The sequence below is a fragment of the Eschrichtius robustus genome, chromosome 16 (genome assembly GCF_028021215.1).
Source record: "Eschrichtius robustus isolate mEscRob2 chromosome 16, mEscRob2.pri, whole genome shotgun sequence".
In the NCBI taxonomy this organism is placed as follows: Eukaryota; Metazoa; Chordata; class Mammalia; order Artiodactyla; family Eschrichtiidae; genus Eschrichtius; species Eschrichtius robustus.
Window position 1 is genome coordinate 4,901,982 of NC_090839.1, and position 14,307 is coordinate 4,916,288.

General features: G+C 51.0%; 1 protein-coding gene across 1 annotated transcript in view; it reads left to right on the forward strand.

Moving 5' to 3' along the window:
- The window catches only part of APCDD1L (APC down-regulated 1 like), a 49,610-nt gene that overhangs the window by 27,986 nt on the left and 7,317 nt on the right, over positions 1-14,307 (forward strand). The window contains exon 2 of the mRNA XM_068566069.1: positions 12,994-13,132. Within this exon, the coding sequence (XP_068422170.1) occupies positions 12,994-13,132 (139 nt within the window). The remainder of the gene's footprint in view (positions 1-12,993; positions 13,133-14,307) is intronic.

Sequence of the window (14,307 nt, forward strand, 5' to 3'; positions counted from 1 at the left end):
TTAGTCCCTCCAGTCCTAAAAGGCCAACCTTCCTCAAAGATTTCCAAAATCCATTATTAAGTTAAAAACATAGATTTCCTATAATATACATAGGACAGTCCCATTTTTGTTTAAAAAAATTGAATAAATGCAGGTATGTGTGTGTGAAAAGAAAAGAAGTCTAGAAAGATTTATTCATTCATTCAGCAAAAATTTATTGTGTGCCTGCCATGGGTCAGATATTGTTGTGGAGATGGAGGTTCAAAGGGGACCAGGGTCCCTGTGCTCGGGCTCTCTTGACAACCCAGACTCTAGAATCCAGAGGGTAACATGTACCAGCAGGTTAATGGCAAGGCACTTTGCATGAGGCAATGGGCGTGAGCTTTTATATCACCTTCATGCTTTTCTGTATCTTCTGATTCTTTTTTTTGCCCTCTGTATGGCATGAAAGAACTTATATAAAAATAATAATTAAGCCATAAAACACAATCTATCGCTTTGGTCTTGTCTCTCTTCTCCAAACCCCTATCTCATCTGTGCAATCGTTGAGACACTGATACTAAAACATTTTTCATTGTGTATCTGGATATCAAATTTAAGTGGGCATCTTGTGTTGTATCTGCCACCCTACTTATGTACAACCTGCCCCCTGGCACTTCTGCATCTCCCGGGGTGGTCCTCCTTGGCCCCTGCCTGGCCCTTCCCGTGGGGCTGCTTTCCTTGGGATTCTGCCTCTGGCTGACTTTACCCTCTGTCCTCGCCGTGCGTGTGCCTTGTAGACAGATGTGTGGCCCCAGCCAGCTCCTCATGACTGGCTCTTCCTGGATGGCCTGTCAGCTCCTCAAATCGCACACCCCCAAAACGCAACTCTCCCCAGGTCTCCATCTCAGGAATAGCACCACCAGCCCCCCCAGTTTCCTGGCTGAGAACCCGCATAGCCACGACACCTCCCTCCCTGCCTTCACCCCACGTCTCAGCAGCCCCAGGCTGGCTTTCCCATCTCCAGTACCTACTGCTCAGCACCCCACTTCCCCAGCCTCGCCTCCACACCTGGGATTTGAGGTGGTCTCCCACGGGTCACCTTAAGCCCCACCTTCCCCTCCGCGACATCCACTAGGTCATCCTTAACACAAGCCAGCAGGGCCTTAGCGCCTTGGTCCCCAGCCACCCGTCATTGTGTGCCACCAACAGCAATTTGGCCACATCTGATTGCTACTGTCCTATAATTGGGTCAACGTTTCTCTCCAAATCAACGAACTCGTTTTCACTTATTTTTAAAGATAACCTATCCTTGTATGTTTTAGCCTCATGCTAACAAAATCCCAGGCTGGATGTGTCAGTTATCCAGCTGAGTCGAAACAGACATGTAACTATTCAGATGTAAACTGTCCATCACCTACGCCTGCAATCACCGGCAGTGCCACCCAGGTAAGCACGGGGCCCCTGGGAAAGCACTGCCTTTCAAAACGTCCACCTGCTCTCCGCCCCCGCACCGCACCGCGGCGCTCCCTCTGCTTGAAGCACACTCCCAGCTCCCCCGTTGGTGCGAGCAGGCCTCCCCTGCAGCTCCTGCCGCTAATGACCTCTGGCTCAGCCCGGCTGCTGGTTCACACCTCCCTGCTGCCTCCTCAGCCTCTGCCCGAGCGCCCATTACGGCTCTCTCCACCTGTAAAGCAGCTCCTAGTTCCTATGACTCTCAAGGAGCCCGAGGGCGGCAAGGCTCCTCCTGGCGGCCCCCTCCATGTCCCTCCCTTCAGCAAGCCGGACCAGAACACCTCCACTAATCCACTGGGTCCTCACACCGAGCCCTCGGGGTTGCCCTGGCTCAGAGCATCAGGCCCTGAGCCCTTGTAGAAGCATCTTTGCCACCCCCGTGGTCAGGCACACGGTAGGTGCTCTGTCGTGCAGAGACCAGGGGCTGTGTGTGCCTTTGGAAGGAGAGTGGAGTTTCCAGGTAACAGGGCTGGTTTGCAGTTTGGGCCTTTCCACCGACCGATGTGCGCGATGGAAGATAGACACTCTGAGAGACTCCTTTTCGGAGCCTCTGTTTGCTCGTCCGTAAAATGGGGGGACAATCTCAATACCAACCCCAAAGGCTCGATGTGAGGACCCAGTGGATAAGTAATCGTGGGCTTTGCAGACTCTAGAGCTTCACAGAAATGTGCGCCTTATTATTAGGATGGTGACAAGATGCCCGATGACTAATCCACTGTGCTCATCCAATTAGCACTGCTGCCGTCCCCTCGGTGAGCGGCGTGCTTTCTCCCCAGGATAAGAACGCAGCCATCCAGGGTCGCAAGGGAGGGCAAGAATTACAAGCCTGTTTATTTACCGTTTAGGAAGCCGGCGCATTTTCCTGTACCTTGTCTGCGACACTTAAGCCAATATTTGCGTCTTTGGGAATTCTATTTGTATGGTAATTTAAAAATAGGGTTCGGACTTACAGCCGACCTTTCTCCCGAAACTCCAAAAGCACATTAATTTTCTAGACAGTAAAATAATGCCGTAATTAAATATTACCATTGCTTTTAAAATAAAATCCGGTAACTCCCAACAAAACGGGTTTTTCGAAACATGATGTAGGTTTTCCCTCAAAATCGCACTCTAGGGAAATTCCTTATTTCGAATGTATGGAAGAGACCACGAACTTAATCTCAACACAGTGTAAGAAAAAATGACTTGTTAAATTACAATAATTTCCTCGCATTTCAAACCTCCGTGCCTTCTGTCATGGCTGACCCAAAGGCCCCCCTGCATGCGTGTTTGGGGAAAGGCCCCAAGGAGCCAAGATGGTTGGTTTCACTGTCGATGAAGCTTCCCAGATGCCCTTTCTTGTGGTTCCAACCGGAGTGTTTGTTCTGCGTTGCAAACTTCTTCGAAAGAAGAAGGAAAGGAGGCGAGGCTAGGTGAGCCCGTGACCCTCGCCCTTCGGTCTCCAAATACGTCCTCTGTGCAAGCGGAACCCAAGACCGCCCACGTGGAAGGAAGCATGCGCCCCGGCGCTGGCCTTCCAGGGGCTCCCTCTTCGCCAAAGCCAAGGTGAACGGAGGGAGCCCGGAGGCCCTCGGCTGGAGGCCGGGTCTGGAGGAGGTGGTGCCGGGTTTCACCCGGGGCCGCCCAACCGCCCCAGCCAAAGCTCAAGAGGGCCCCCTTGTGGAAACTCCCGAGAACAGCCCCGTAAGTGATGCACTTCCCCCAGCGCTGGGGCTGCTCCCCGGACCCCCGCCCCTCCCCCCCCCCCCCCCCCACACACACACATCTCTGCGCAGCTCTCAGACCCAAAGGCACTCAATGGAGACCGACAGACTCCATTCCTGCTCTCTTCGAAGCCTGAATACTTCTGTGAGACAAGAAGGCTCTTGGCCCCTCCGGGGAAGACGTGGTGGAGAACCAGTTCCTAAGGCCCCATGAAGAGTTAAGCTCCTCAAGCTGGCGCCCCAGGATCCCTACTCCTGCGCCCTTTTCCGGGAGTCTTCACCGCGATTACACAAACGTCTTGTTCTTCTTGAATGTGTCAAAACCTTGGGATTACCTCTGCCAAATTCCTGCTCTGTAGAACAATGGGAGCTTCAGTCTTCTGCCAAGAGAGCGAAGAAGGATTCAGTCCAACGGGAGACTTCTAGACACACGTTCTGTTTAGCAAACACTGACTTGTAACTACATCCCTCAGGGCAGGCACCAGAATGTTCCGCGAGACCCAGCCAGGTTCAGAAGCCCGGAGAGATCTCACACTCTTATCTCTCCAGACCCCAACTCCCCCTCGCCGCACCCCTCGAAGCACAGGGCTGAACGTTGGTATCCATGGAGAGCACTGACCAAATTTGGTATAAATTAGGAACATCTAAGGGGCCAACATGCAGATCTGGGAACACAGGCACTAAAGCTGAGCGAAGGAGGCCTTGTCTCCAAGACACCAGAACATCTGGGTGAAAAGGGAAACACTTCCATCAATCACCCTGATGCCTCGGCTATTTGGAAACAGCTGGGCTTTGGCTGGAATTTTCCAGTTTTCATCTGGGTGGAAGCCCCAGCCAGAGTGAGGAATAATTAGCATTATCATGGGGCTGAGGGAGTTTTGATGTGAACGGTTTTTGTACTGGAACAATCCTAAACAAACAAACAAACAAACAAAAACTGGCTTATGAGCCAGGCCTGGTGGGCTAGACTTTTTGTCTTCCAAATCCCCCATTCCTTTCCCATCCCGTGAGCTGTGCGTTTCCACTTCCATTAGCAGGAAATGCTCAACACAGGCCGCGGGGAGATAGCTACGCGGTCAGCCACTCCCCTTGACAAAATGTTTTCAATTTTGGAAACACAAACATAAAACAGTCCCCTTCTCCAAGTGGGACCAATTAGGTCCACCTTTTCCACCGACCCCCCCTGGTCCAGCCCAAGCTGGGACTTTTAACCCAGAACGGGGGAAACAGTGACAAACCAAGCTATGTCCCTTCAGTAGCCTTTCAACACACTGACATCCGAGTCTGAGGCCCTCCTGCGCCTCAACGGCTCCGAATCTGTTTTTCCGGGCACATGGTCCCTCCAGAATTCCTCAGGGCAACTTTAAACTCTGAGCTCACCAAGCAAAAGAGGGCACATGTCACAGCCCTGGGATGCTGCAGGGCTGGGAAGTGGTGTGCACTTTTTTCTAGAGCACACCATTTCTGAGTTTCCCAAGAATGCAAAGTCCATCCTGCCTCAGGCCCACGCCCCAGCCTTGAAGGCAAAGACTCTCAGATTAGATGGATAATGAGATTCAATTATGGCCAAATGAGGGACATATGAGGAATGTGAAGGCCAGCCATCCACACCAGAGGGGACGCTTAGGCTCCTTAGAATTCAAAGTTTGTCTTCATATTTCTGTGATTTGCTGGTACTGTCATAGCGTGCCAATCTGTAACCCTCTCCAGGGAGTTTAAACGGAGACTCTGCGTGCCTTTTGTGCAATGGCTTCGTTGGAAAGCACATCTTTTGCTGTAGCAACACAGTGACAGCTGCCATTTCAACAGCCGGTTTCTGAAGCTTGTTGGCGAAACATTCTCTGTGCGCTGTTGCACGCCAGCCCATCTTGATTTGTAAAAGGCGGCCGCCTCTAATCAAGAGAGGTTATTTTTTTGGGTGGGGATTTTTATTTAAATGTGCATAAGCTTCCAAGTACAAACATTCTAGGTGAATACCTCAAGCTAAGGATTTTGAAACAAACCAGAGGGTTTCAGACTTTTTTTTTTTTTTAAGCAAGAGAACCCTTTTTTCAAAGCAGATCCTAATTAGCCCCCCAGTACATAAACCAGAGCAAATGGCGGAGGCTGCGGGGGCTAAAGCAGAAGGCGGGAGGCCAGAGTCCCACTCACTGGGTCTCCCCTTGTCTCCTGAAAAAAACACCTGTGGGCTTCAGAAACCTCTGATGCAGCGAAATTTGACACACACACATCCCATTCTTGAGCTGGAGCTATGCTTCCAATACAGCAGCCGCCAGCCACATATGGCCCCTGAGGCCCTGAAATGTGACCCATCTAAATTGAGTTGTGCTGTGAGTGTAAATATATGCCCGATTTCGAAGACTTGTATTTGAAAAGGCATATAAAATATCTCATTACTAGTTTTCGTATCTATTACATGTTGAATTTATACATGTTGAATGTATTACATATACTATTGGGGGCTGGATAAAAATATCGTTAAAATTAATTTCACCTGCTATTTTTTAGCCTTGTTAATGTGTGACCCACAGTCTCTGTTTATTGAACAGTGCCGTGGAGCTAGATGGAGCCTTCCTTGGGGGTGTAGAACCATATCAGGGTCCTGGTTTGGCTGGGGCAGGTCCCAAGGGTCAAAAAGGCTATAAGGCCAAGGACCCAGCATCAGGTTCTTATGCCAGATCCGGCCCATCCTCAAAACTCTCGGCAGGACTTGATGCTCAGACTTAAATCTCCCTTTGCCTACTTCTCTTTCCTCTCTACCTGCTTGGATCAATCAGGGTCCCCAGCCTGCTGGGAACTCCCTTACTGACTACCCTTTCACCCTCAGCCAGATTCTTAGTGATCCCAACAGCTACAAGCCTTCTCTTTCTCCACTTCCATTTCAAGCCTGACCCTAATAGCCACACACATGATGGAAATCACCAGCCAATTTTTAGGAGGAGAAACCTCAAGGGGGTGGGAGAAATGTCAACAAGGAATTCATGTGCATTGGTCTTATGGAGCACAAGTCATTCATTCATCCATTCAACTAAAAGTAGCAATCACAACTAGCACTTACTGAGTGTCTACTATGTGAAGGCGCTGTTCTAAGTGCTCTCCATGTATTGACACAACAAATATTTATTTAGCATCCATTGGGCACTGTGCTAGGGGCTGGGAATCAGCAGGGAGCAAGAGAGATAAGGGCCTGTCCTCGTGGAAAGGAAAGGAAAGGAAAGGAAAGGAAAGAAAGGAAAAGGAAAGAAAGGAAAGGAAGAAGAAAAGGGGAAATGAAGGAAGGAAGGAAGAGAGAGAGAGAAAGAAAAGAGGGAAGGAAGGAAAGAAGGAAGAGCGGAAGGAAGGAAGAAGTTGAGGCACCTCGGGTGACACCTCAGTAGCAGTGAGCACCCAGCACCTACATCTTGGTTTCTAAATACTATTCTCCAATGAAAGGAACCAGGACTCCTTGGAGAAATGGCTGATTCCAGGGCTGGGTCAGGAAAAGTACAAAATGAGCTTGGAAGATCTTCTAGTGCCAGAAAATGAGGACATGCTCAAAAAAAAAAAAAAAAAAAAAAAACCAAAATGACAAGTGCACGTAAAAAGGACCCAGGAGCTAAGTCGATGGAGCTCCCAATGGCCAAATCAGGGACAATTTGAGCCACAAAGTAAATAATGACAGCAATGGATTGTAGGCTATAAAATAAATATCCCTGAGTTCATACTAAGACAAATAATAATTGAATAAAGAGATAAACAGGGAGAAGGGACAGTGCTTCCTTACAGCAAAATTCCAATCAATAAATCGAGAAAGTTATAGATAAAACAATAAAAAATAAATAAATCCAGAAAGAATGATGGAACTAGAAAATGACCATTTGGAAAACACCACAGTAATAACTGTTGTAAGTAAGAATCGTCAATGTTCGTCAATAGATGCTAAAATTAGTGGGGGGAGTATAATGGAAAACAAGATATTTGCATGAGCTCTAAGTATATCCCCATAAGATAATTATTAATTACAAAGAGGAAAGGAGTAATTTAACAGTGGAGAAACCTGGCAGACACCTCCTTAAGCAAGTGGTCGAAGTTAACATCACCAGCGTTGGGACAAATTGACATCTCGGTACCTCCTGAAGCAATGACTGAGAGGGGCAAAACATTGCTTCCTTGGGGTTCCTGCCAAAACTGCCCAAGCTGAATTTAATCATGAATAAACATCGGAAACCCCCAAACCGAAGAACACACTTCAAAATAATTGGCCAGTACTCTTCAAAAGTGTCAAGGTTGTGCAAGACATAAACCAAAGAAGCATCTCTGATTGAAGGATGCTAAAGAGACGTGACAACTAAGTGTGATGTGTGATTCTGGATTGGATCCTGGACCAGCAAGGAGACGTTACTGGGACAACTGGTGAAATCTGCATAGGATTTGTAGACTAATTCTAACATGGGATCAGTGTTAATTTCCTGGTTTTGATCATTGTACTATATATCTTTGCAAGATGTTAACCTTTGGGGAAACCAGGTATACTAGAGCTCTTTCTACTGCTTTGGCAAAATTTCTGTAGGTCTGAAATGATATCAACTTGAAAAGTCAAAAAATAAAAGTAAATAAAAAACAGCAAGCAGGTAAGTGAGAGAGGTGATGAGTGCCGCACAGGCGAGATGGGAAGGGGAAAATAGCAGAAGGGAATGTTTGATGTCAGCCTGCCAGGAAACACCGATTATGCTGAGACCCCAGTGAGTGGGAAGCACCCAGCTCAAAGCAGAGGGAGAGGTGCTCTGGCCGAGGAACAGCACTGCAACGGCCCTGAGGCAGGAAAGAGTTTGCTATTCATCCCTAGGAACACACAATAGAGAATTATGGGGGGATCTGATGTATGGCCCTGGAAAGACAGGAAGACAACCGATGTTGAAGGGCCCTGGAGAGCATAAGGAAAAGCATGGAATGTTACTCCAAGTGTGTTAGGAAGTTTTTGGCCATTGTGTAAATTTCCTTTGAGACACTTACACGATTCTTTGAAATTATAATCCATAGTGGGACTATTTGATTAATGCCAGCCTCTCCGAGAGAACAGGAACTCCAGCCATCATGTGCCGCTTTACAAAGGCATGTGACAGCCATGCAAGGTTCATGTGGGGGAGGAGTAGACGGACAAAGGTTAGGGTGCTGGGAGACCTGGGTGGCCCTTGGTACTGGTTGTGAATTGAATTGCGTCCCCAAAAAGATATGTTCAAATCCTAACCCCTGGTACCTGTGAATGTGACCGTATTTGGAAATAAGGTCTTTAACAGATGTAGATGCAGTCATATTGGATCAGGGTGGACCTGAATCCAGTGACTGGTATCTGTATAAGGGAAAGAGAGGGAGGTTTGGATACAGAGCTGCAGACACACAGAGAAGAAAGATGGCCCTGTGACAACAGAGGCAGAGATTGAAGGGATGCAGCTATAAGCCAAGGATGCTTGGAGCCCCCAGAACCTGGAAGAGGCAGGAAGGACCCTCCCCCAGGGTCTCAGGACAGAACGCGGCCCTGCCCACCCCTTGATTTCAGACTTCTGGTCTCCAGACTGTGAGAGAATAATGTCCTGCTGTTTTCGGTCCCCCAGTTTGCTGTCCTTTGTGGTGGTGGCTCCAGAACGCACAGCCATGAGGGGAAGTGAGGAGTTAACCTCTGTCTCTCCCTCTTCGTTCTGTGCACCCCCCTCAGGCTATTGACCACATTTACTTATTAAATAGTTACTTATTAAATATTATTTACTTAAAGTATTACTTAATTTTTAAAAATCCAGTTCAGACCAAGCCCCTTTTAAAACTCAGTCTTGTCCTTGGCAATGTGGGCTGTGAGAGCACAATTTTGCTACGGTAACTGCAGCTGCTTTTTAACACCCTCTAAAATCGATGCATAACCACTGGAATAAGAAACGCTCACCACTGCACCTAAAATCACCTGGCACACCTCCCAGAACCTCAGAACAAGCCAATTAGGATAGGGGGGGGAAAACCCCCAAAAAACAGTGCTTTTCTTTTGCTTTTTGCCCCTAAAAGAAAGGTATCTGAAGACCTGATTATTTCTCCATCTGCTCTGGCTACAAACCCCATGTCCTTTCTCCACCCCTCCCACCCCACTGCCATTGATTCAGACCTACGCTTTTCATGTTCTTTGAAGAAAACACGGATGGTGGACCTGGGTGTAAATCTTCTCCCAAGGCTCCATTTTTCACCTGGAAAATGAAGATAATCACGTCCATCTAATAGAAGTGTTGTGAACAGCAGATAAGAAAAGTAGATAAGAAAAGGGAAGTAGATAAGAAAAGGGCAGATATTTTTTATTCCACTTATACAAAATATCCAGGATAGGCAAATCCATAGAGACAGAAAGCAGATTACTGGCTGCTAGGGTTTGAGAGGAGAGAGGCGTAGAGAGTGACTGCTAATGGGTATGGAGTTTCCTTTTGGGGTGATGAAAAATTCTGGAACTAGACAGAGCTGATGTGTGCATAGCCTGGTGAACATCTTAAATGCCACCGAATTTTAATTGTATGCTTTAAGATGGTTAAAATGGTGACTTTTATGTTAGGTGTATTTTACCATATTTTATTTGTTAATTGGATAAGAAGCATCTGCCTGGGGTAGGGTGGCCAAGTCTCTCCACCCTCTGAACCTCAGTTTCTTCATCTGCAAAATGGGGGCATTGACTGAACCTGGACCATGGACAGTTGTGCAGATGACACCTGCTGGTCCATAGGTATGGCCGGCACCTGGAGGCACTCCATCAGTGCACTGACAGGCTGCCTTCCCTGGGATTCCTGGGTGAGACAACCTCCGCTCAAGACAGACTCCAAGGTCTCCCTCCCCCCTAAGACCCCAGGCAGGTTCCACACGATGTTTGCCATGTAGCCTGCTCCTGGCATTCTAACTCATGATCATACAACAGGCTGGAGCAGATCATATTTTAAACCCCAGTAGCCTGGTCTGAGCAATTCGACGCTCTGGATTTAATTCTGCAGGTAATTTGAACGATGCGATCTAATTTCAAATGTCCTGCTCTTATGAGTGCCAAAGCAGCATAATTTTTAATTAGTGGGTAAACAGTAAATAATGGATGGCGGTAAGTGGACACCACTGTTAATTAAAAATCCATGGTTGATAAAAATCAATTTGGCCCACGCATTAAACTCAGTCTATCAGGTCCCCAGGAAAAGTTGTGCAAGCCGGCCCACGGCATCATCTGCTTTCAGCTGTGGCTCCCTGAGCTCCGACTTTTCTAGGGGAGAAAAGAGGGAGAGAAAGGAAAGAAAATCTGTAAGGTACCTCCAAAGCTGGGACTGGAAACATTTCATGTGTTCATTTCTAATCGGTTGGCTTCATTTTTGCAACCTTGAAGTTGAAGCTTCAGCCGAGAGGCAGTGTCACGCTCCGCTCGGGTTTTTACAAAGAAGGGCTCCAGTTGTGTTTTGTGTTTTGCATGTACATGTTCTGAATATGGTGAGATTTCACCGTATCTCTTTGTCTCCTGACTTAATTAAATCCCAATTTCTCGCAGAAAAGCAAGACAAACTAAAACACACTTAGCGGGAACATACTATCTCAGGATTCGTGTCAAAAGCTAACGTCGTGAAGGCGACATCTCTTCGAGGTGCCTTCAGAGGGAGTACCGGGGGGAAAGGCTCGTTTCCTTTTGAACAGAAAACATTTCCTCAAGAAACCAAGCTTTGTGGAAACAGCGCCAATGTCATATTCGGGGCCTGTTCACGGTTTTGCTCTGAGACATAAGCTTGATTTTCCTACCAGGCAAATAACACACACCCCCTTTTGACCTTTTTCTTCCCTTTGCTCCCATCCATTCCCCAAATCGACACTGTTTTATTGTCAAGCTTCACTGACAACCAGTGATGTTCAAATTAACCCGCAGAATTGGATCCAGGGGACCCAGACGGTCTGGGTGACGTTTATTTCAGGAGCACAAGAAGGCGGGAGCCGTGGGCGCGGATGCATGTATGTCCCAGCTCAGGATTCCCGACGGGGCCATGCTGGGCGTTTGGCCCAACGTGGATGCCCACTTGTCCACCCCAACATCCTGGCTCTGGTCCCCAAAAGGCTAGATGAGCCCGAGTTAACACAGAACCACTCTTTCAAGCCTCCCCTTGGCGTGGTCTCACTGCAGAATGGCCCTGAGAGCCCTTGGGGCAGCCCAAGTGCCCAATGTCCGTGGGGACACCACAGCCCTGGTACATTGGTTGTTTATTTTCATCTCTCTTATTTGGCTGTTTAAAGCCTATAAATCAGGTGTAGGATACAGCAGGAATATACAGGGACCCAGTGCTACACAGGATTTTTACTCATTCCTTCATTCAGCCCCTTCCCCTGCCTGCAATGCAAAAGGAGCCATGGCTAAGCCGTCGGGCCAGAGCCGATGGCCTGGCTCGAAGCCCGGCTCTGTCACCTGGGGCAGCCTGGGCCCCAGGCCAGCTAAGCCCGGCTCGCCCAGCCCGTGGCTCTACCCATCAGAGGCAGCGGATGCTAACACCATCTCCTGGGGTCACTGCAACGGTGAGCTAACGTATACAAATCTCAGATAATATAATAAAAATGCACGGAGCCGGTCCTGAGTGAACAGGAGCCACTGATGCCGCATCGTGGTCCCCGTCGGTGTCACTCCAGTTTTCGCAGCTGGTCCCTGGGGACCCCGAGAGTCTCCCGGTGAGACCCCAGACCTCCAGGAAAGTGAGGAATCCACTGTGAGAGGCCGAGGCGGGCAGAGAGTTTGGGGGCCACGGGCCCCATCAGACGGCTTCCAAGGGGCAGGGCGGGGACCCCAGCCTCCCTGGCCGAACTGCCCTTCCTGACCCGGACGGGACCACGTGACTGTGTGCTGGGGGGTGGGCGGCAGGGGGCATCATTCGTTCACTCCTCACTCAGCCCACACGCCCTCCTGGGCCTCCTGGCCCGGCCCAGCCGGCCTCTCCAGCTGCCCGCCATCTCCGCCAGGCCCCCGTGCCCCCCGACCCACGTCAGCCACAGGCGTGGTGGGAAGAAGCGCCCTGGGAAGGCCTGCTGCAGGAGCGGGGCCGGCGGGTCGAGGCGGCCGCCCCTGGGCGCAGCCTGTTGCCGTAACATTTGGATGCTGCCCGTGTTCACCGAGCTTCCCATACGTCCCGCCATCTGGGCTGCGTCAAGCCCGACTCGCTGAGCGCGGATGACAGTTTCTAGGGGAACCGCTGCTCTTTAGCAGCTGAAGGCCCTGGTGGTCTCACCTCTGAGCCGCTCCTAGAAGTGAAGATCCCACGGCCAGGCCTGGCTTGTCTCCACGAGACGAGCCCATCTGGAGGGGGCGGGGACCCCGGGCCTGCCCCACCGCTCACAGCCTCCTCCCCGAGGCCTCCGAGCCCTCCCCGGCCCCGCTGCTGGCCTCACGCCTCTGCCTGACCCCACCACACGCTTCCCGAGCGAGCACCACGGTGAGCCGGCGCCGGCCAGGTCCCACTCGTGGGGATGGACGACACCCGGGCCTGGCACCAGGGGGGGACCATGAAGGGAGTGGCCACGAGCGGCGGGTGCAGGTCTGGCTGCTCCAGGGGCAGAGGTCAAGCAGAGCCTGGGCTCCTGCTGGGAGGGGGTGCAAGTCCCACCGTCCGGCTCCTCTGAGTCCAGGCTGCCTCCCGTCCCGGGTGCAGGGCCCGGCGGCACTCGGCCACGGCAGGCAGGCGCGCAGAAGGCAGATGAGTCCCGAGGCTGACTCGAGGCGCCCCGATCTGGGGAGCCCGTTACTGGCCGGGCAGGTGAAGAACCAGGGTGTGCTGGGATCGCTGACCCGGGTCCGTCTGCTTTGCAGCCCACTCTGCAGAGGCAGCCGGGATGGCAGGGGGTAGCCGCCTGCGCTGGGGACCACACTGCCAGCAGCTCCTGCCCAACAGAGCGCCCGTCACCGCACTACTGCCCCCACGCCTGGACGGACCCTGGATCTCCACTGGGTAAGACCCTGCTGAGGTCACGCTGACCACAGGCCCCTGGGCTTGGAGGCTTCACCCACCCTGAGCCTCAGTGTCCCATATCTGTGAAATGGGCACAATTCGTCCAACTGTCCAGAGGCCTGCCAAGCACGTGCTTGCTTGTCGCCCTCCCCAGAGTGAGCCTGGCGGGTCGGGACTGTGTCGGGCATCCTGCCCCAGCCACAGACAGCAAGTGGATGAAATGCACTTGTTCCACACGTTGAGCACCTGCTGTGCAAACACTTACTGAGGAGCTACTATGAGCTGGGTGCAGGGGGAGCTGCGGTGGAGACAAGCCCTAAACACAGAAATAAGTGACATAAACTTTTGAGATGGTGACAGACATAAAATGGAGGATGTGAGAATGAGTGGCCTGGGAGGGCTCTTTCGAGGGTGGTCACCGAAGGCTTCTCGGAGGTGGTGACATTCGGTCGAGATCTGAAAGGAGGAAGGAGTCAGCCATCCAGGGAGCCAGGGGCAGAGCCAGGCAGAGGCAGCAGCTGGTACAAAGGTCCTGAGGCCGGAAGGAGTAGGCCAGAGAGGGCCCAGGGGTCCTGCCTGCCCATCGAATTCTCCTTCTAACCTGACAGGCTCACCTGACCTTTCAGAGGCCCCAGTGCTGCTCTGGGGCGATAGGCGTGCTCTGCCCTCATCTGTGGGGCAGCCAGCTGGGTCCTCACTCCCAGGGTCAGGGAGAAGGAAGGCAGTGTCCTCCTCCACACCCAGTACATCCCCTCCTCCCCGGCCAGCCCCTTGGGCCAGTCCCATTCTGGGGTCAGGGGCTGGACTTTCCATGTCCTCCACGCACCTCCCGAGGTCAGGGAGAAATCCAACTGCCAAACATCTGCTAGCGCACTGGGGGAGGAAGGGGACTTGAGTTCTGCAAAGATGCTCTGGATGCATTCCCAGGCTCTGCCCCCTCCTTGACTCCACAGGCCAGGTGGGATTCATGCACCACTGGCCGGGGTCACTCTGAGACAGAACTGAGACATGGGGAGGATGGGGACTGGCTGCAGGCTGTTCCTGCCCCAAGACAACAGCATTCCAGATAGTTCTAGAAACTTCCAACATTTTCTTCCCAGAAAGTCCCCCATTGTACCCTTCAGACAGGCTTTGCTGTTTTCTGGGAGTAGTGCAGGGAAAGACCCAGAGTCTGG